This window comes from Oreochromis niloticus, linkage group LG17, assembly GCF_001858045.2.
Source record: "Oreochromis niloticus isolate F11D_XX linkage group LG17, O_niloticus_UMD_NMBU, whole genome shotgun sequence".
In the NCBI taxonomy this organism is placed as follows: domain Eukaryota; kingdom Metazoa; phylum Chordata; class Actinopteri; order Cichliformes; family Cichlidae; genus Oreochromis; species Oreochromis niloticus.
Genome location: NC_031981.2, coordinates 24,509,685 through 24,526,327, shown reverse-complemented (window position 1 = coordinate 24,526,327; position 16,643 = coordinate 24,509,685). Strand labels below are relative to the sequence as shown.

The 16,643-nt window shown below is 38.7% G+C and overlaps 1 protein-coding gene across 1 annotated transcript; it reads right to left on the bottom strand.

The window, feature by feature from the left end:
• Positions 1-361: 361 nt before the first annotated feature.
• gorab (golgin, rab6-interacting) lies at positions 362-7,279 on the bottom strand. Its single transcript, XM_005475644.4, has 5 exons — positions 7,094-7,279; positions 6,655-6,979; positions 4,752-4,853; positions 4,468-4,608; positions 362-1,944 (listed from the first exon to the last, which is right to left on the bottom strand). The coding sequence occupies exons 1-5, from the start codon at positions 7,146-7,148 to the stop codon at positions 1,542-1,544; spliced, it is 1,026 nt and encodes a 341-aa protein (XP_005475701.1). The 5' UTR covers positions 7,149-7,279; the 3' UTR covers positions 362-1,541.
• Positions 7,280-16,643: the final 9,364 nt, after the last annotated feature.

Below are 16,643 nucleotides of genomic sequence, written 5' to 3'. Positions count from 1 at the left end.
GAATGCAAAGAAAATACAAATGGAAATTTTCAATTTTAAAAAAAGTTTATTTTAGTAAAATATTACCCTTTTGTATATCTCTAAAATATGATGTTTTAAAATATTTTTTACCCCATTTAAATAGCCTTTCTGTATTTTTCTGAACACACAAATGAATCAGACTTTGGTCATTTTCACTTACATAGATTTACATTTACATTAGATTCTTATACATTTTCTGACACGCTGTCAAAAATGTACGCTAAGAGAAAAGATAAGCTCGGAGTATGCAGAAACACATGCAGCTGAGAGCATACATTAACAGATATCACCTTACCGTGCAAGCCCACTGCTCCTTAGCTGAACTGACAAGAGTTCTAGCTTTGTGAAATACAAGCCCAGCACCAGCAAATAGCGTCATCTACAACACATAAGTCACGACAGTTTGTATTCAGAACAGAAAGGGATTAATGATTAATGCCTCACTCCATATGCATGAAACGCTGGCTTTCTGCAAAGTAAACACAACCAGTCCTTCCACTTTTACCACAAAGACACAACAATCAAAAACACTCATCTTCTGAATTCAGCCCATGCTCAGAGATGTGATAGAAAACCATGTTTGGAGAAAGAGGACTTTGCTTTTTAAGCACACACAAACCTAAAAGTGCACACCTGAAGATAACGGCTACAAGATACCCTTCGATTTACCCAGCAACTGAACACGACTCTGGGCAGTCTATTGCTTTAAATATTTCACTCAGAGCCAGCGGGGATACAGTACTCATGTTTCTCATGCCCGATATATTAATGTTCTACAAACTCTTTATTTAACAAAAGGAGGTAAATTTCTCAATGTTTAAACAATTAAATAGAAGCAGCCTCACAAAAAAAAAAAAGAAAAAAAAAAGTGTGAAACACATAACACCAGAAATCAGACCAGATGTTCTCTGCGAGCTTTTGCTACATGAGTTTTTCAGACTAACCAATCGTGTTAGTAACATACAGCTTTCTAAGAGCTGCGACTTTTAAAAGCAAAAATACAATCCAAAACATAACGATGCTTCTTCTGTATTAACCAAGGCTGTTAAGGATGCCAACATGGAAAACGTGGCAGCTGGAGAAACCTGTTGTAAGTGTTTTTCACTTTGTATTGCGTGTTTTTTTCCCCCTTCACCTTCATCTCTCTAGAAATGATGCTTTGCTATCGATCAGTCTTTGTCTTGTCAGTGTAAATTTGTAATTTAAAAACAAAAAGTATTGATTTTAAACAGGCATAATATGCTGTGGGGAATATTTTTCTGTCATACTTACAGTAAAGTTATTTGATGCAAATGTTTAACTAGATGATAACAATGATGTGACTCGTGTGATCTGGCCTCAACAGTCATCACATTTTAGACTAAGGTATTTGACAGTGATCGCCACAATCTCATCAGCTGTTCTGCCCACATGTGATGGTCAACACCTTGACACAGACACTTGATACAACATCTTTGTTCAATTTGTCACCCATCAGTATATAACAGATATTTATAGAGACATAACAGATTAAGATTGCCTCACGACACAGCCACAGATTCAGTCTGAAGACAGTTTTCTAGTGTTTTACAGTCTTGCTCAGAATCTCCAGTCTCTTTCTTCACAGTCTCTTTCTCTTTAGGTCCACAATTTTTAGTTGATTCCACCTTTACCTCCTGACTCTCCACAGAGCCATTTTCCTTTTCCACGTCTTTTTGCATCTCTAAGTTTCTCCTCTCCTCTTCCTTTTGCCTCTCCAGCTCCTCTTCAGAAGCCTGAAGCTGTAGCTGCTGCATCAGTTCCTCCAGCTTGTGGGCTTTGCGCAGCTCATTTTGCTGGATGATGGCGTAGAGGTGCTCCGTCAGCTGTTCCTTCACCTCCGTTTTCTTGTGAAGGTCTAGCTTGGCTATCACGTACTCAGCTTCCGCCTTCTCATAACGCTTTCTGTGAAGAAATAAGAGAAGAAAATGACTAAGAAACATGAAGAGGATAAAAACAGCACACAGAAATGATATGCTGTTTTTGAGCTCAATTTCCTTGATGAATAAGTAACGGTTTTATTTTATTTAGAATATTCACTAAAAGAGATCCAAGTATGCCTGCTCGTTTATATTTCATAAGTACTATGACCAAATATGCTTGGTCATCTGACCAATGTGTTAGGAAGTGTGTTCTTTCTGCTTTTTGTCAAATTTTAACCACTTAGGAACACAAATGGAGTTTACAAAATTTTTCAAGAAAAATAATCCTGAGAATTTATATAAGAATAGAAAAAAATCCTCCAATCGGCAAGCTTAAATTAATAATAATTCAAGAATTAAATAAACACATTCTGGTTCCAGGAAGTCAAAGACTTGTATATGTATATAGTTGTAAAAGTAGTAATTTCTTAACAATTCATCTAAAACAGTTGCTATTGTTAAAAGTGACATTAAATAATGGACCAAAGTAAATAAAGTTAATGCAGTAACTAATAGCTTAAATTCCGACTGAAGTCTTCATTTAGCGAGTAAATCTCAAAAGCCTGCTTAATAAAAAGTTTCTCCATTTTGCTCCATTGTGGGAACAGAGCTTACGTTCTCTGCTCTCTGTGTCACAGCACACAGCATTAGTTATTTTCCTCTCCCACATTTCGTGAAGACCGTCTTCCATTCTGCCTTACCCTAACCATCTAACTGTAGCAATACACGCTAGTCAGTCGGAGGCACAGTGAGGGCATGTCTTCACAGAATGCAATCATTGATACTGGGACTGACAAATACTGGAGACCAGAGTTCATGGACTGTGAAAAGATGGTGATTTGTTTGATGATGAAGTTTGTTAAAATTAATAATGTTTAGAAACTACACACACACACTTTACTTATTCAGCAACTAACAAAAAGGTCAATTCAGCAGTGCTTGTATATACTTTTGTTTTTCTAAATTTTCTTTCATTTGGTGCTTATTATGTCTGGAACACCGTGCACTTCAATGAATACAAAACAATGACATGCAGAGTTGGTGACTGAACTAAAACCGACTGTACTGGCAGTGTCTCATAACCTGCTGAGAACAGATGCTTATTCTCTCACAATGTCTGAATGCAGAAATATTGTTTTAATTGCGAAGAACAGAAGACCACATGGTGTTTGGAAACACTGTGGTAACAAACCAGATGATGCCAAACATTTCCAAAAATCAAATTTCACCTCTAGCTATTATGTTGCATCTCAGCAACATCTCAACAACTGACTAAATCAGCATAATCATAACAGAATCCAGTGTACCGAGTGTGTGAAGGTCGGGTTTGTCTTTTCATTATACAAACACCTGTAATGATACAGGGCTAATGTCACTACATGACAGGCTGTAGCTTCATGAACTAGGTCAAATAGAGAGTTACCATATCACAGGACAGAAGACTGTTTACACTGGGAAAGTAAAACATCATAATACAAGATACAGGAAGTTAAACCTGTATTTTATGATAAATGAATCATGATTTCAGTTGTTCTGTTCTCTGTATGTTGAAGCATGGAGCATATATTGTTAAAGGTTACATGAGTACTGTAGGGGGCAGTGTTTCTATGGTTTCAAAGCACATCCTGTACTAGGGACAATTTATACTTTTGAAAATAAAAGCAATAAAAAGCAGCACACCCCTTAGGAGTTACTGTTCAACAAATTGAATGACAGCAGAAACAGTTTTTGGAGAGGCTCCAGGAAGAACATCAATGTGAAACTAATGGCTGTTTCACACAGCATTTTTCTCCACTCTCATCACTGTGTCATATATAGATCTGACTTGGGGCAAAGAATAAATAAAGTGTTGACATTAAAAACAACCTTTGATGGTCTACAACAATCTGAAATATAACCACAATCTATAATGGGACTGATATTCATACTGTATCTAAAAGAAAACAAAGTCACTGTAACATCGCCCACCGATTCAGACTCTTCATTTTGAATCATCCAACACTTGCATTATGGCTGTTTCCATGATGATTTTTCTGAAAGCCAGGACTGCCTGTACTTAGATCAGACGGTGGACTGTCAGGTGACAAAAGCACCAACAAGAGTGGAAAAGACAATTTAAGTGACCCTAGTTAGGGTCATTCAACATAAGCAGTTGAACAAAAACCAGCTGAATGGAGGAACTGCAGTTTTGGCACTTCCATGTTTATTTTCAGCCACTTGCATTGGGATCAAGGAAATTTTAGTCAATATTCATCCCTAGTGGAGAGTGACACTTCAACTGGTCAACTGACATGCATGTGTGGATGCATTCTAATGCCTAAGGTGTGACCTAACTAAGGTGACTGGATCACAGGTACCAGGTGTGAATGTGGGCTTAAGTGTACCGGTGGGCCATGAAGTCATCAAAAACCATCTGTGCTTTCAGTATTGTAACAAATTCATGTCAGCTGTGGAAAAAGGTTTACTGACACTTTTTTAAATATTTTTTTCCTGATGTTAAGTCTACCTTGCAGCTGTGTAGTCCCAACTGGCTTGCTCTATCTTTCCTCTCAGGATGCCAATGTCATTAGACACCATGTCGTCGAGGGCTTGCAGCTCTTTCTGGATTCTCTTTAGCTTTACAGTCTCTTCCTGAGTCTGTTTGGATCTGTGGAAAATAATAAACCATTCATACATATTGGGGTTTTTTTGTTGTTTTTACCTTGACCTTAATCTTTGCAGTTTTGAGGCCCATTTATATTCATCATGTTGACTTGGTATTCTAGGGAGCACCAAACTACATATACTTACTTCTCAGCGATAGTTTTTGCCAGCAGAGCTTTCTTGCGTTTGTTTCTCTCTTCGATGATTTTCTGCTCTTGCTGAAGTTGCTCCAGACGTGTCTTTTCCCGTCTGCCATCACACAAAATGAGAATTTAAACAAATACATTTGCAATTTCATCTCAGAAAGACCAAACAAAAAACATCAGCATTATGAAAGGAACAGTGTCTTTCAAAATAATTCAAATTTACAAACACAACAGCACCCTATGGTATGGGTTTGGCAAATTATTATTTGTAAGATTTAATCACTGTGTGTTGATATTCTGATTCCCTTTTTTCCCCAAGTATCTGGTGGAGATCAGAATCTGAATCAGAGAAACCTTATTCATCCCAGAGGGAAATTGAGTAAGATGTGGACAGTGCTGAGGTAGTATGCATAAATTTAACTGAAATGTGAGCCACATGTACAAGACTGACAGCACTGTCATTTATACAGCACTCAAATCACATGGATCATATACTATGATTGCTTTGACAGCCAAAGATATCCACAAGAATGATGCATCATTCTTTTGGTTATCGCTTTGATCTACATCACCCACCAACCAACACTGCCAACCAAGGCCCACCCCCTCCGTGAGGGGGTGGGCTCCTTTAATGCTTCCTGAGCAGTTTCTTTACACTGTTCAACCCTTACAGTGTAAAGAAACTGCTCAGGAAGCGTTAAAGGAGCAGGACAAAGAACCCAGAGGTTTTTGCAGGTCTCCCAAACTACCCACATCTAAATCTGTTCCAAATCTGAAAGAAGTCTGTTCCATAGAGGCCATATTTTGGAAACCCACAGGAACCAAAGGATCCACAGCCACTGTTACAATGACAGGATACCCTGACAAGTCCTGTGTGCTGGAAATCAATAATTTCCAATGATTTGTCTATACAGAAGCAAAGGCGTTTATTTTCCACAACCATCACTTTTATGTTCCACTAGAACATTAACTAAACATTGATACAGCACTGATGAGTGCTATGCATCCAGCAGCAAAGTAGGGCAGAGAGGAGCCATCTACTGTGGTAAGTTAAAGTTTTGTTTCTCACCCAGATAGACTGCATTAACTAGACGCATTAACTGATTTGATATGATCTCAAATCAATGTCACGACTGAATGTCAACATTCAAAAATGTCAACATTTCCTGGCCGGACGAGTCATGTGATAACCCATTCGGTACTACATTATAAAGGGGACATTGCATACCTCTAACAAAGTCAAGAACACTCCCGAGGAGGTGGGTATCATTATCAAAGTCTAAAATCAAGAGGTACTTTTATGTGGGGAAATGCCAAGGTTTACAGCAAGTGCAAACTACTAGTTACATTCAAGAACAAGAAGACCAGAATAGACTTTACCAAAAACCCATCTGAAAGAGACTGCCTAATGCTGAAAATTAATTCTTTCGCTAAATAAAATCAACATGAATTTGTATCAGAAAGACCAAAAGATAAAAATATGCAGGAAGACTGTTTCAACTTATAAAAAATTATCCTTATATTTAAAATTAAATTTCTCCAAATACTTTTGAGCCTTAGAATATGGGGGACAATGCATAAAAATGGGTACGGTTTCTAAACAGTTGATGATAATTAATCAAAGCTGAAGATCTGCCCTTCAATCACATCTTGGTTGTTTTAAAATCCTTTGTGGTAAAACTACAAAAAATGTGTTTTTGTCCAAGAAATGTTGGATCTATTTGTATATTTAGATTCACTCTGATACAGTCTCAAAGAAGAGCACAGAATGGCCCAGCGTGTGCATGAAAACACACAATGCATGTTTGTGCATGTTTGCTACCCTGGTATTACACCTACTATGTAAATATTGGTCAGTGTACCTGTCATCTTTACAGTGCACGTGAGAACAAAATCATACTAACAATTCAATCTCTTGCTTATCCAGCTCTTTAACCACTGGGGTTTCTTCTTCTGTTGTCGGTTGGTCGTTTTCATTGGGCTTCATTATAGCGGGCTCCTGCTGCACCTCTTGTTTGACAGTGGGTGTTGTCGCCGGGGCTGTGGGTTTAGGCTCTTCCCTCGGGGACGGTTTGGTGAGTTGTTGTTCGGGTGAAAGAACAAGTGACTCGGCTCCTGTGCTTTTTTGGGCTGCTGACTGCAGGGCTCTTTCTCGCTGCAACTGCTGCCGACTCCGGTTACCTGAAGCCGGTTTTCGACCCCGGACTGGAGGTGCAGATACAGTAGAGTCTGAAAAAGGACACGTGACCATGGTTACTACTACAGTAAAGAAGTAGGAATAAAATATCAGAGTGAAGTGCTGAGTGCTTCGTCTCTCACTAGCAGCAAGAAAGATTAACTTACCTTTCTGCTGTATCCTGCGCAGCTCCTCGTCTGAAAAACCGGCCCAACCGCTCATTTTGCAACTCGACTAACGAGACACATGTAGGAAATACTCCAATTACTTAAGACTACAAAGTTTTTAATTCAGAGTAAAATTCAACGAAGGTGTAAACGCCACCGCCATCTTTGTTTATTAATGCCACGTCAAGGACCCCAAAAAGACCCACGAAATTGAAGTCCTGCATATCGCCTGAATTAAATCAACGAAGAAGAACGAACTAACTTGAAATCTAATTGAGATAATCAACAATAATAATAGCAGTATATCCTCCAGATAATTATACGTTGATGAGCTTAAAATGTGCTTCTAGGTATTTTATTTATCTTCGCAACTGGTATAAAAAATATATAAAAGGCAAAGTTCTGAACACCCGATCAACAGACTGAAAATGTTCTTGTGCTCTGTGCTTGTGGCTTGATAGTCATTAAGCAGTGTTGGGGAGTAACGGAATACATGTACCGCCGTTACGTATTTAGAATACAAAATATGAGTAACTGTATTCCGTTACAGTTACCGTTTAAAAAGGTGGTATTCAGAATACAGTTACTTTGTTGAAATAAATGGATTACACGGCGGTACTTCCCTGTTTCATATTGTCGCGGGTCAGGATTATTTGGGTTTGTTTGACAGCTACGTTCTGTTGTTCCAGGCGGCAGCGTTACGGTTGCCATGGTTACAGGGTGACGCTCTCTCTCTGCGTGTTTCCTGGGTGAGAGAGCGCTTTTTTGTTGTTGTTGTTGTGCTAAGCTAATAGGCAGAGTGCTACAGGCATAGCTCTAAAGAATGTAGCATGATGGGCAGTGTAGTCCGTGCTGCAGGGAGAATGGACTACCATACCCGTTATGTGTCTGTGAGCGAGGGAGGGAGAGAAAGGAAGTCCGAGCTGTCACGGAGCAAAAACGGGAGCTGGAAGCATGTAAATATAATAATAACCACTGCAGCCAAGAAGAGTGCCTGACGAGCCCATTTGTAAGTAAGCTATTTTAAGACTCGACTGTACACTGTGTTCGTGTTTTCCTCCGGAAAAAAATAAGTTCTGTTGGAGCAGCCTTTCAACGCCTCTCTCTGTCTCTGGCAAGCAAAGTTGACCCAGACAACAAAGTAAAGCTAGTTTTCGGCTACCAGCCCGACACGGAACCCACCGTATTAGCCAGAGGTCCCTTTACTACGGTTCGGAGCCGCGGACCTTCAGTAACAGTAATAAATCACAGCAATAGGACATTCACGTAGTTGTAAACAGCATGATAATATATTAAGTAAACCAAAGTATTCAGAATACGTTACTCTCATTGAGTAACGTAACGGAATACGTTACAGAATACATTTTGGGGCATGTATTCAGTATTCTGTAATGGAATACATTTTAAAAGTAACCTTCCCAACACTGTCATTAAGTGTTGTTGACTAATTAATTGATTTTTACACACACACACACACACACACACACACATCCTAGGATGCATTATTTATCACAAAACGAAACAAAACGAAACTGAGAGCTAGTGGAAACTTTTAGAACTTTATACAACAATTTGATTAGTTCCTAAAATTAAAGAATGCACTTGCAAGTTCAATGAATGGGAATGCTATGGAAGGCAACTGAAGTGGATGATTACAGGTTCCTTTTCTCTTCTCTGGGGGAAAAAACACTCCTGAAAATATCTCACCAAATGAAGAACACTTTCATTGAAGTATCTACAGCCATGCAATGCATTTATTAATTCAGAGTTTACCTCAGTAAGATGTACAAGTCTACAGGGCTATACTCTCTTAATAACATTTTAAAATTCACACAGCAGTGGGGAATACATTTCAGCACAGTAGGCATGTTACCCTCTTCAATACCATGTGCTGACACAGTACAGAACAACTACCCCAGAAGTCATTTATCTCATTAGTAGTGCTACATCCTCACTGCATACGACCCTTGATACTGTGGCTCCTCTGAAAAATAAAGCTTCAAATCAAAAGTACTTGAGTCCCTCAAACGTGCACCTTACAGCTGACAACCAGTAAGCTAGAGAGGAAATGGCATCTCACAAAATTAGAAGATCTTTATTTAGCCCAGAAAAAGAGTTTGTTGCTCCATAAACAAACAAACAAAAAACAACAACAACAACAAAGGCCTTCCTAAAGCTGGGACATCTTACTTGTATCACTGATTCAAGAAATGAAGAATAACCCCATGTTTCTCTTCAGAACTATAACCCGGGTGTCAAAGAGTTAGAGCTCTTTTGAACTTTCCTTTCACAGTAACTAGTTGTGACTTAATACATTTCTTCAAGAAAAACAAATTAACAATTAGAGAAAAAAACAATCATGTTCACACTCAAAGTCCTACCATTAATTAACACTTTGATCTTAAATATCAGTCTTTCTATTAATGGCCTACATACCACATGTCTGTAAGGTGGCAGTAATTAAACCAGGTTCAGTCAGGACAAGCGTCAAATCTAAAAATAGTCATGAATGAAAACGTTCCGAAGTAAAGCGATCTCTCTCCTTTTATCTCAGACAGCGCTGCAATAAAGCTCATCCCCCTTCACTTAATATGTGCATCCATCGTTTACACGTCGCTGAAAGCTGTGCTTAATTCAATCTTATAGAAAAATGTAATTGTCTCTGTCGCTGAGGATGTATCCAGGCACAGCTGACAATGACTGGGGGCTAGCGGAGAGGCCAGCAGCTTCTCTCTTGTAGTTTGCGCATGTGCGTTGTGGATAAACTGTAGGTCTTTGGCAGTAATCTGATGGGAAACCAGAGTGCGTGGCAAGCTGTGCAATATCCTTTTTTAGCAGAACTATATTTATGTATACTTATACTTTTATTTTTACTATCTTATTATATTTGCTATATTATTGTATTATCTAATTTCATGGATGAATGATGAGTGTAACCAAGTAAGAATGTATGTATGGTAGTCTGCTGAAACGTAAGCTCTCCTCCAATTTCACTACCCAAGTACAGCGACAATTAAGGAGACTTTATCTTATGTTTATCTTTAGTTATAGGCCAATCTTGAACCTTCCTTTTAATCTCAAACATTCCCTAAGAGCACTTCGCTCTCACACTGTGGACTTACTTAAAAGTAGAATGGGAGGCAGAGCCTCCAGCTTTCAGGCCCTCTTCTGTGGAACCAGATCCCAGTTTGGACTTGAGAGACAGACACGCTTTCTACTTTTTAAAATTAGGCTTAAAACTTTCCTTTGTTTCTAAAGCATATGGTTACGTCTAGATCAGTTGACCTTGAATCCCCCCTTAGTTACACTGCAATAGGTTTAGGCTGTTGCCTTGATGAGTATTTCTTCTTCACTCACCTTTTTCAGTCGCTGTGTTTTATACACCAGTCTGAATTTAGTCATTAATTATTATTAATCCCTCTTTAACAGTGTGCCTCTTATTCTGTCTTTCCCCCATCGCTCCCAACCAGTCATGGTAGATGGCTGCCCCTCTCTGAGACTGGTTCTGCCAAAGGTTTCTTCTTGTTAAAAAGGAGTACCTATTTCCTTCTCACTGTCGCTAAAGTGCTTGCTCAGAGTGGGTCGTTTCTGTCTATCATTGCAGGGCCTTTGCCTTACAATTTGAAGCGCCTTGAGGCAACTGTTGTGATTTGGCACTCCATAAATAAAATGAATTGAATTGAATTGAATATAATATAATGAGTGAGTCATGGTGAAGGTGAATGCAGTGGCCTGTTGACTGCAGGCAGGGCAAGAAAAGAATTTCAGAACTGCCCTGAAAAGACCTGGATCCACATTTTTGGTTTTAATTGCTTTACTGTACTCATTATGATTTGAATTTTACATAGCACAGGGTTTTCCGTTTAGCCAGTGTAACGGCAGTTTTTTCCTTGTCATTGGTGAGGAGAAGAATGGTGTAAAAACAATGACCCCTGCCTGGCAACTAATAAAAACTGGCATTCACATCATTTTTTTCACCTGGGGGCCAATTATGTGCAAGTTAAAAGGCGAAACACCTCAGGAGGGCATAAATCGCCGACAGAGTTAAGACAGAGCTGGGTATGGAGGCCAGATGGCAAGGAGAGAATAACTCTGGGCTCAAAGTGTGTTGGGCTGAGGATGAGACAGCCTTGGATAGCTGATTAGGAAGGAAGGACCAGATGGCTCATTACTGAGATGACCTGTAGAGGCAGTTTAAGGTTAGAGGTGGAGGAAGCATCTAAATACCTCGTATGAATGGATAGTAGTGATAAAAGAGAATGGCAATTGGAGGTTACCAGAATGACTTCACTCAGTTCAGAAGTTCACCATTTCAGTTCTGTTGTCCACGTGTGTCAAGGTTTTCCCAGAATCTGAGAAAGTTCTTCCAGTCTGACACAGCAAGAGGACATTAATCTGAAGTTAGTTTATACATGACTAATTAAAGACAATTTATTTTCTGAGTGGGAAACAAGGCAATGAATTCTGCAAAACCTTCAAACTTGGCTACTTGCTGTAGTTGTTCCTCTAATTAATCAAAACAACAACCCATGAAATACATTTTAACTTTTTTTCATTGTACATTTTTCAAAGAAAACTGCAACTCTGGCTGAAAAAAACATTTCTACAATCAAAACTTAAAAGTACATTTGTGTGTACACTGGAAGTAAAAGCCAATTTTAGTAAATTATAATTTCTTTCATGGCCAACACACAGTTATGTGTATTATGTGCAGTGCGTACATTTGAGGGAAGTGTAATTTACAGGTTACATTTAGAAGAAACCCTGAACTTATATGTAAATGAACCAGTTCTGAACAATACTCCAGCTTAGCCACCTGCTGTGTTCTTTATAATATGTTTGGTACTGGCCAATGACATTTCTTTATTATTTTATATCTCCAACACCATAACAATGGATTTTAAATCAAATAATTAATATGTGTGACTGATGTGCAAATCTACAGCTTTAATTCCCTGGGTTCAACAAAAGCTTTGATTAACTGGTTAGGAATTACAAGGAATTCTTTAATATAGTCTCCTTTTTTGAGACGTTTAAAAGTAGTTGGACAATTGAGTGACAAGCTGTTTCATGGCCAGGTGAGGCCTGTCTTCTCGTTATTTCATTACAAATTAGAGCTCTGGAGTTGATTCCAGTTGTTGTCTAAGTAAAAGCTTAAGGAGAGCTGGTCACTTCTTCAAGCACTCTCTGAATACTAACCTCAATCACTCACCCTTCTGCTCATCCTCTGACAGCTCCTTTCTCATTAGACACAGAGACCCGTGGACCTCCTCTCCCCCCTCTCTGGACAGGGGAGAAAATTGATGACGATTCTACAGGCCCGTGACTGGCAGGGGCCATAGAAAAAAGTAAAACAGTCAAATAGTCTTTTTTTTATATAAAAAATATTGGCCTATCACCATAAAATAAAGTCTTCTTCACAAGGTACTTATGAACGCGTTTATTTCCTTGCATTAGCTTTATTTCATTCTTGGCAACAAAGGCAGGGGGAGGTAGGGTCAGTCTCTGATCCTGCCTCTCCCCTCTTTATTTCATAATATGGTTTGGTACAGTCTGTACCATACAGACTGAGGGGTGGCTGTGTTAAAAGTGAAGTCTATAGTTAAAAAAAATAAGAAGAAAAAAAAAGAGAGACAGGTAAAACTTAAACTCAAACCAAAGTCCACATGAAAGAAACTTCTTGACTTTCCTACTATTAGTTCACTTACTTAATTTCTAACAGAAAATAATGTGTTTGTGTTACTTTAGTCATCATGTAATTGGTACAGGCAGACCCTTTGTACTTATCTATACTAAATCACTCATCTGACGACCTGGTGCCAGTCCAAACAGATCAAACCTGTCCTAGTCCCATCTTCCCACACCCACAGTGACACCATACTCCTGACAATGAACCAGCAACGCTAAGATCTGATGAAGAAGATGAGTTTCTTTGTGTAAAAAAAAAAACATGTCTAATTGCAGGAGGCCCATTGTGAAATTATTTTTCAATAATGCATTTTAACCCACATAAACAGAGCATAGTTTTTGGAGAAGTGTATATTGCTCTGCATATATTTTGCACATTGGCTATGACTGTTGCAGGTGGTGAGAGCTTTCTTTAAGCTAAATCAGATTAAAAACTATTTGAGTTCCACTAGATTTCAGAACAAAAACATATTTTATTTGGCTATACTTTGTTTGAAAATTGATATCCAAAGGATTATTCAAGTTATATTTGCCAATACTTAATATTATAAATAAAGATGAGACTTTAAATGTAATTCCATCCAGAAATTTAAGGTGTATTTATTTGTATTTGATGTAAGGTGATGTAACAAAAGAAAAATCTAATAATATTTTAATTAAAAATATTAAAATGCAAAAAATGTCTTGAATTCAAAAGCTCTGTGTGTAAGCAAAATATTCATCAGTGTCTCCAAAGTGTTATATTTTTAGGCTTGGCGTGTTTTGCAATATTAAGGTGGGCCCCAAAGTGATATTTTTTTCATGGGGCCCCAAATCCCTGGTGGCACCTCTGTCTCTAGATCTCCCCCCTGGAAAATTACAAGCAAATTCTCCTGGCTAAATCGGCTCTCTCTGGACAATCTCCAAATGTTAATTGTTCAAAAGATCATCTAGGAGTAACTCTTGTCTTCCCTGTAGCCCACACTTCCTCTAAAATCTGAGCGATTTCCAGCAACCCCTTCTGCTCCCTCATCATCTCATACAACCCTCTGAGCATGTAAATAAAGGACTTAAAGCAAAATCATTCTCCGTGGTCCTTGTTTGGGTTCCAGGCTTGAGTGCATTTTTTTTTTTTACCACTGGTTAAGCCAGTTTATGACATCTTTATGTCTGCAATTAAAGCAAACTCAAAGGGTTTACACTCAAAAACAAGAATACCGGATTAGACTCTGTTAGAAGATAGCCTGTCCAGTTCTGGAAACAGAAAATCTTTGGATAGACAAAACCAAAATGAGCTTGTACCAGAATATGTACAGGAAGAGAAAAATATGAAGACTGAGCGAAGCCGTGCATGATCTGAAGCATACCACATAAGCTGTCAAATATGGTGATGGCTATGTTATAGAATAGTCACATACAGCTGGCAGTGGAACATGACCACTAGTGTTTATTGATGATGTGATTGCTGTTAGAAGCGGCAATATGGATTCTGAAGTGTTATACTCTGCTTGGATTCAACCAAATGTGAAACTGATGGGACAGAGCTTCACAGTGCAAATGAAATATGACCCGGAACATATTGAAAAAGCAAACCAAGAGTTTCTCAAGGGAAAGGAATAGGATATTTTTCAGTGGCCAAGTCAGTCACCTGATCTTACCTCAATAGAACATGCTTTTCAGTTATTGAGGAGAAAATTGAAGGCAGAGAGACCCAGAAACAAAAAACTATTGAGGACCGCTGCAATAAAGTCCTAGTAGAGCATCTCAAGTGAGGAACTGGATGATGTCCATTGATTCTAGACTTCAGGCTGTCATTGATCCCAAAGGATTTTTATCCCAGTATTAAAAACAATCCTTACATTTGAAATTAGTTTGTGCAATTGCTTTTGAGCCTTTGAATATGGAGGACTATGTATAAAAATTGGTGTAATTCCTAAACTGTTACTTTAATACTTTTGCTAAACCACTTAAATTAAAACAGAAAGTGAGAGAGCAGTTGTGTTAGAGAGTGAGCAGGCTGGTGAGTATTTCAGGTAAATCCTTCTCTTAGGTTTCAGGTATTGTCATAACTGCAGATTGAGGCAAGGCTTCTCAGAGAACCAGACAGAAACAGAGGAATCGAGACTAAGGAAATCAGTAAGGCAGATGAAACAAGGCAGAAGCCCATAAGCGGAGCCACCACTCCACCTGAATTTCAACATCTCATTTGAAAAGAAAAGAAAAGGCAAAAAATAACCTGGCCTGCCCCAACCATGACATTGGGATGATTTCTTACAATGTGATATAATTCTGTTAAAAAAGACTATAATTGAAGGGGTGTCCAAATATTTTTGGCTTCACTCTATACATAGAAATGTAATTTGTTTTGATTGGAGGGCTGCCCATGGCAGATAGAGCACCATGGGACACATGCAGTAAGTAATCACCTTTGCTCTCTATGATGTCCTTAAAATCACACAAGCCACATTGCTCAGTCAACAGAACAGGAAGTGTGTGGAAAAATAAACAGCAGGTCTGAGTAGAATCAGAGCCTTGAAGAAACTGAGGATGATTAAAGTGTCAGGCTGTTACCATGGTTTTGAGCTGAAAGGTGATAGAACTTCTTCCTAATTGCTGTTTATAAAAATTACATGCAGTCCACATTGATCCCTCAGTCATCTTCGCCTTTAAAATGGCTCTTCTCTCTAGCTAGCTGCTGTTCAAAATATATTAACCTAATTTCGAATCGCTGAACTTGTGGCAACATCTGCTGCCAATTTGCTAACCAAACAGCCTGATGTCATGTAGACTGTTTCCCTTTATCACCTTTTTAGAAAGATTAAAACACAGAATCTAAAACTCACACAAAGACCATGACATCACCATCATTCCCATGTTTTCCAGACCTCACTCTCAAGCCATGTTTTACCAATGTCATGGCAAGAATCGTTGATTCAAATTGGTTTTTAAGGTTTCCATTAGATGGTAGTACCTGGTACCGGGTACTTTATTAGTATCTGTTTGGCCGCGCTGACCAACGTGAAGCCATCCGAAAATGTGACGTCAACAGCCAATGATTGGCCAGTCAATGGTGTCACTCAATGAGTCGTGAGAATGACTCAAAATATATTAACATGAGAATGAGTCATTCACAAAAATCAAAACTGCCATTTTTGAAACCTGGCAAAGAGGTAAATGGGTGCACAAGAATCAACACCGTGGTCGATTAATGACTCTGACAAAAACCCATAGACCAAGCAGCAGGTATACCATCGCATTGATGTCCGCCATTGTTGTGTTGTTTTTGTATCGTAGAAAAATGACATCACTAGACTTTTCTATTGTGACACAGTACACATTGAAGTGGTACTCAATTGTAATGGAAAACGACCAAAACCGAATGAAGCTACGAGCCCAACACAGAACCCGACGTATTAGCCAGAGGTCCCTTTACTACAATTCAGAGCCGCGGACCTGTTTTATATACCGGCGGAATAGTTTTCTGTACGAGATCGCTACAAAAATTGCAGCCTTACCTAATGTCCACCCTACTGTTACTCATTTTATATTAAGATTTAAATATCTAGTTGGTATTGGTATGGCGAGTATCCTTCAGTAATAGTACATTCATGTAGCTGTAAAAAGCATGACAATATATCAAGTGATCCAAAGTATTCAGTTTCGTTACTCTCATTGAGTAACGTAACTGAATACGTTACAAAATACATTTTGGGGCATGTATTCTGTAATCTGTAGTGGAATACATTTGAAAAGTAACCTTCCCAACACTGACTACCTGTGCATAATGTCATTGCTGACAGTCTATAGCAGGGGTGGGCAGCTCCAGGCCTCGAGGGCCAGTGTCCTGCAGGTTTTAGATGTCCTGCAGGACACCGGCCCTCTT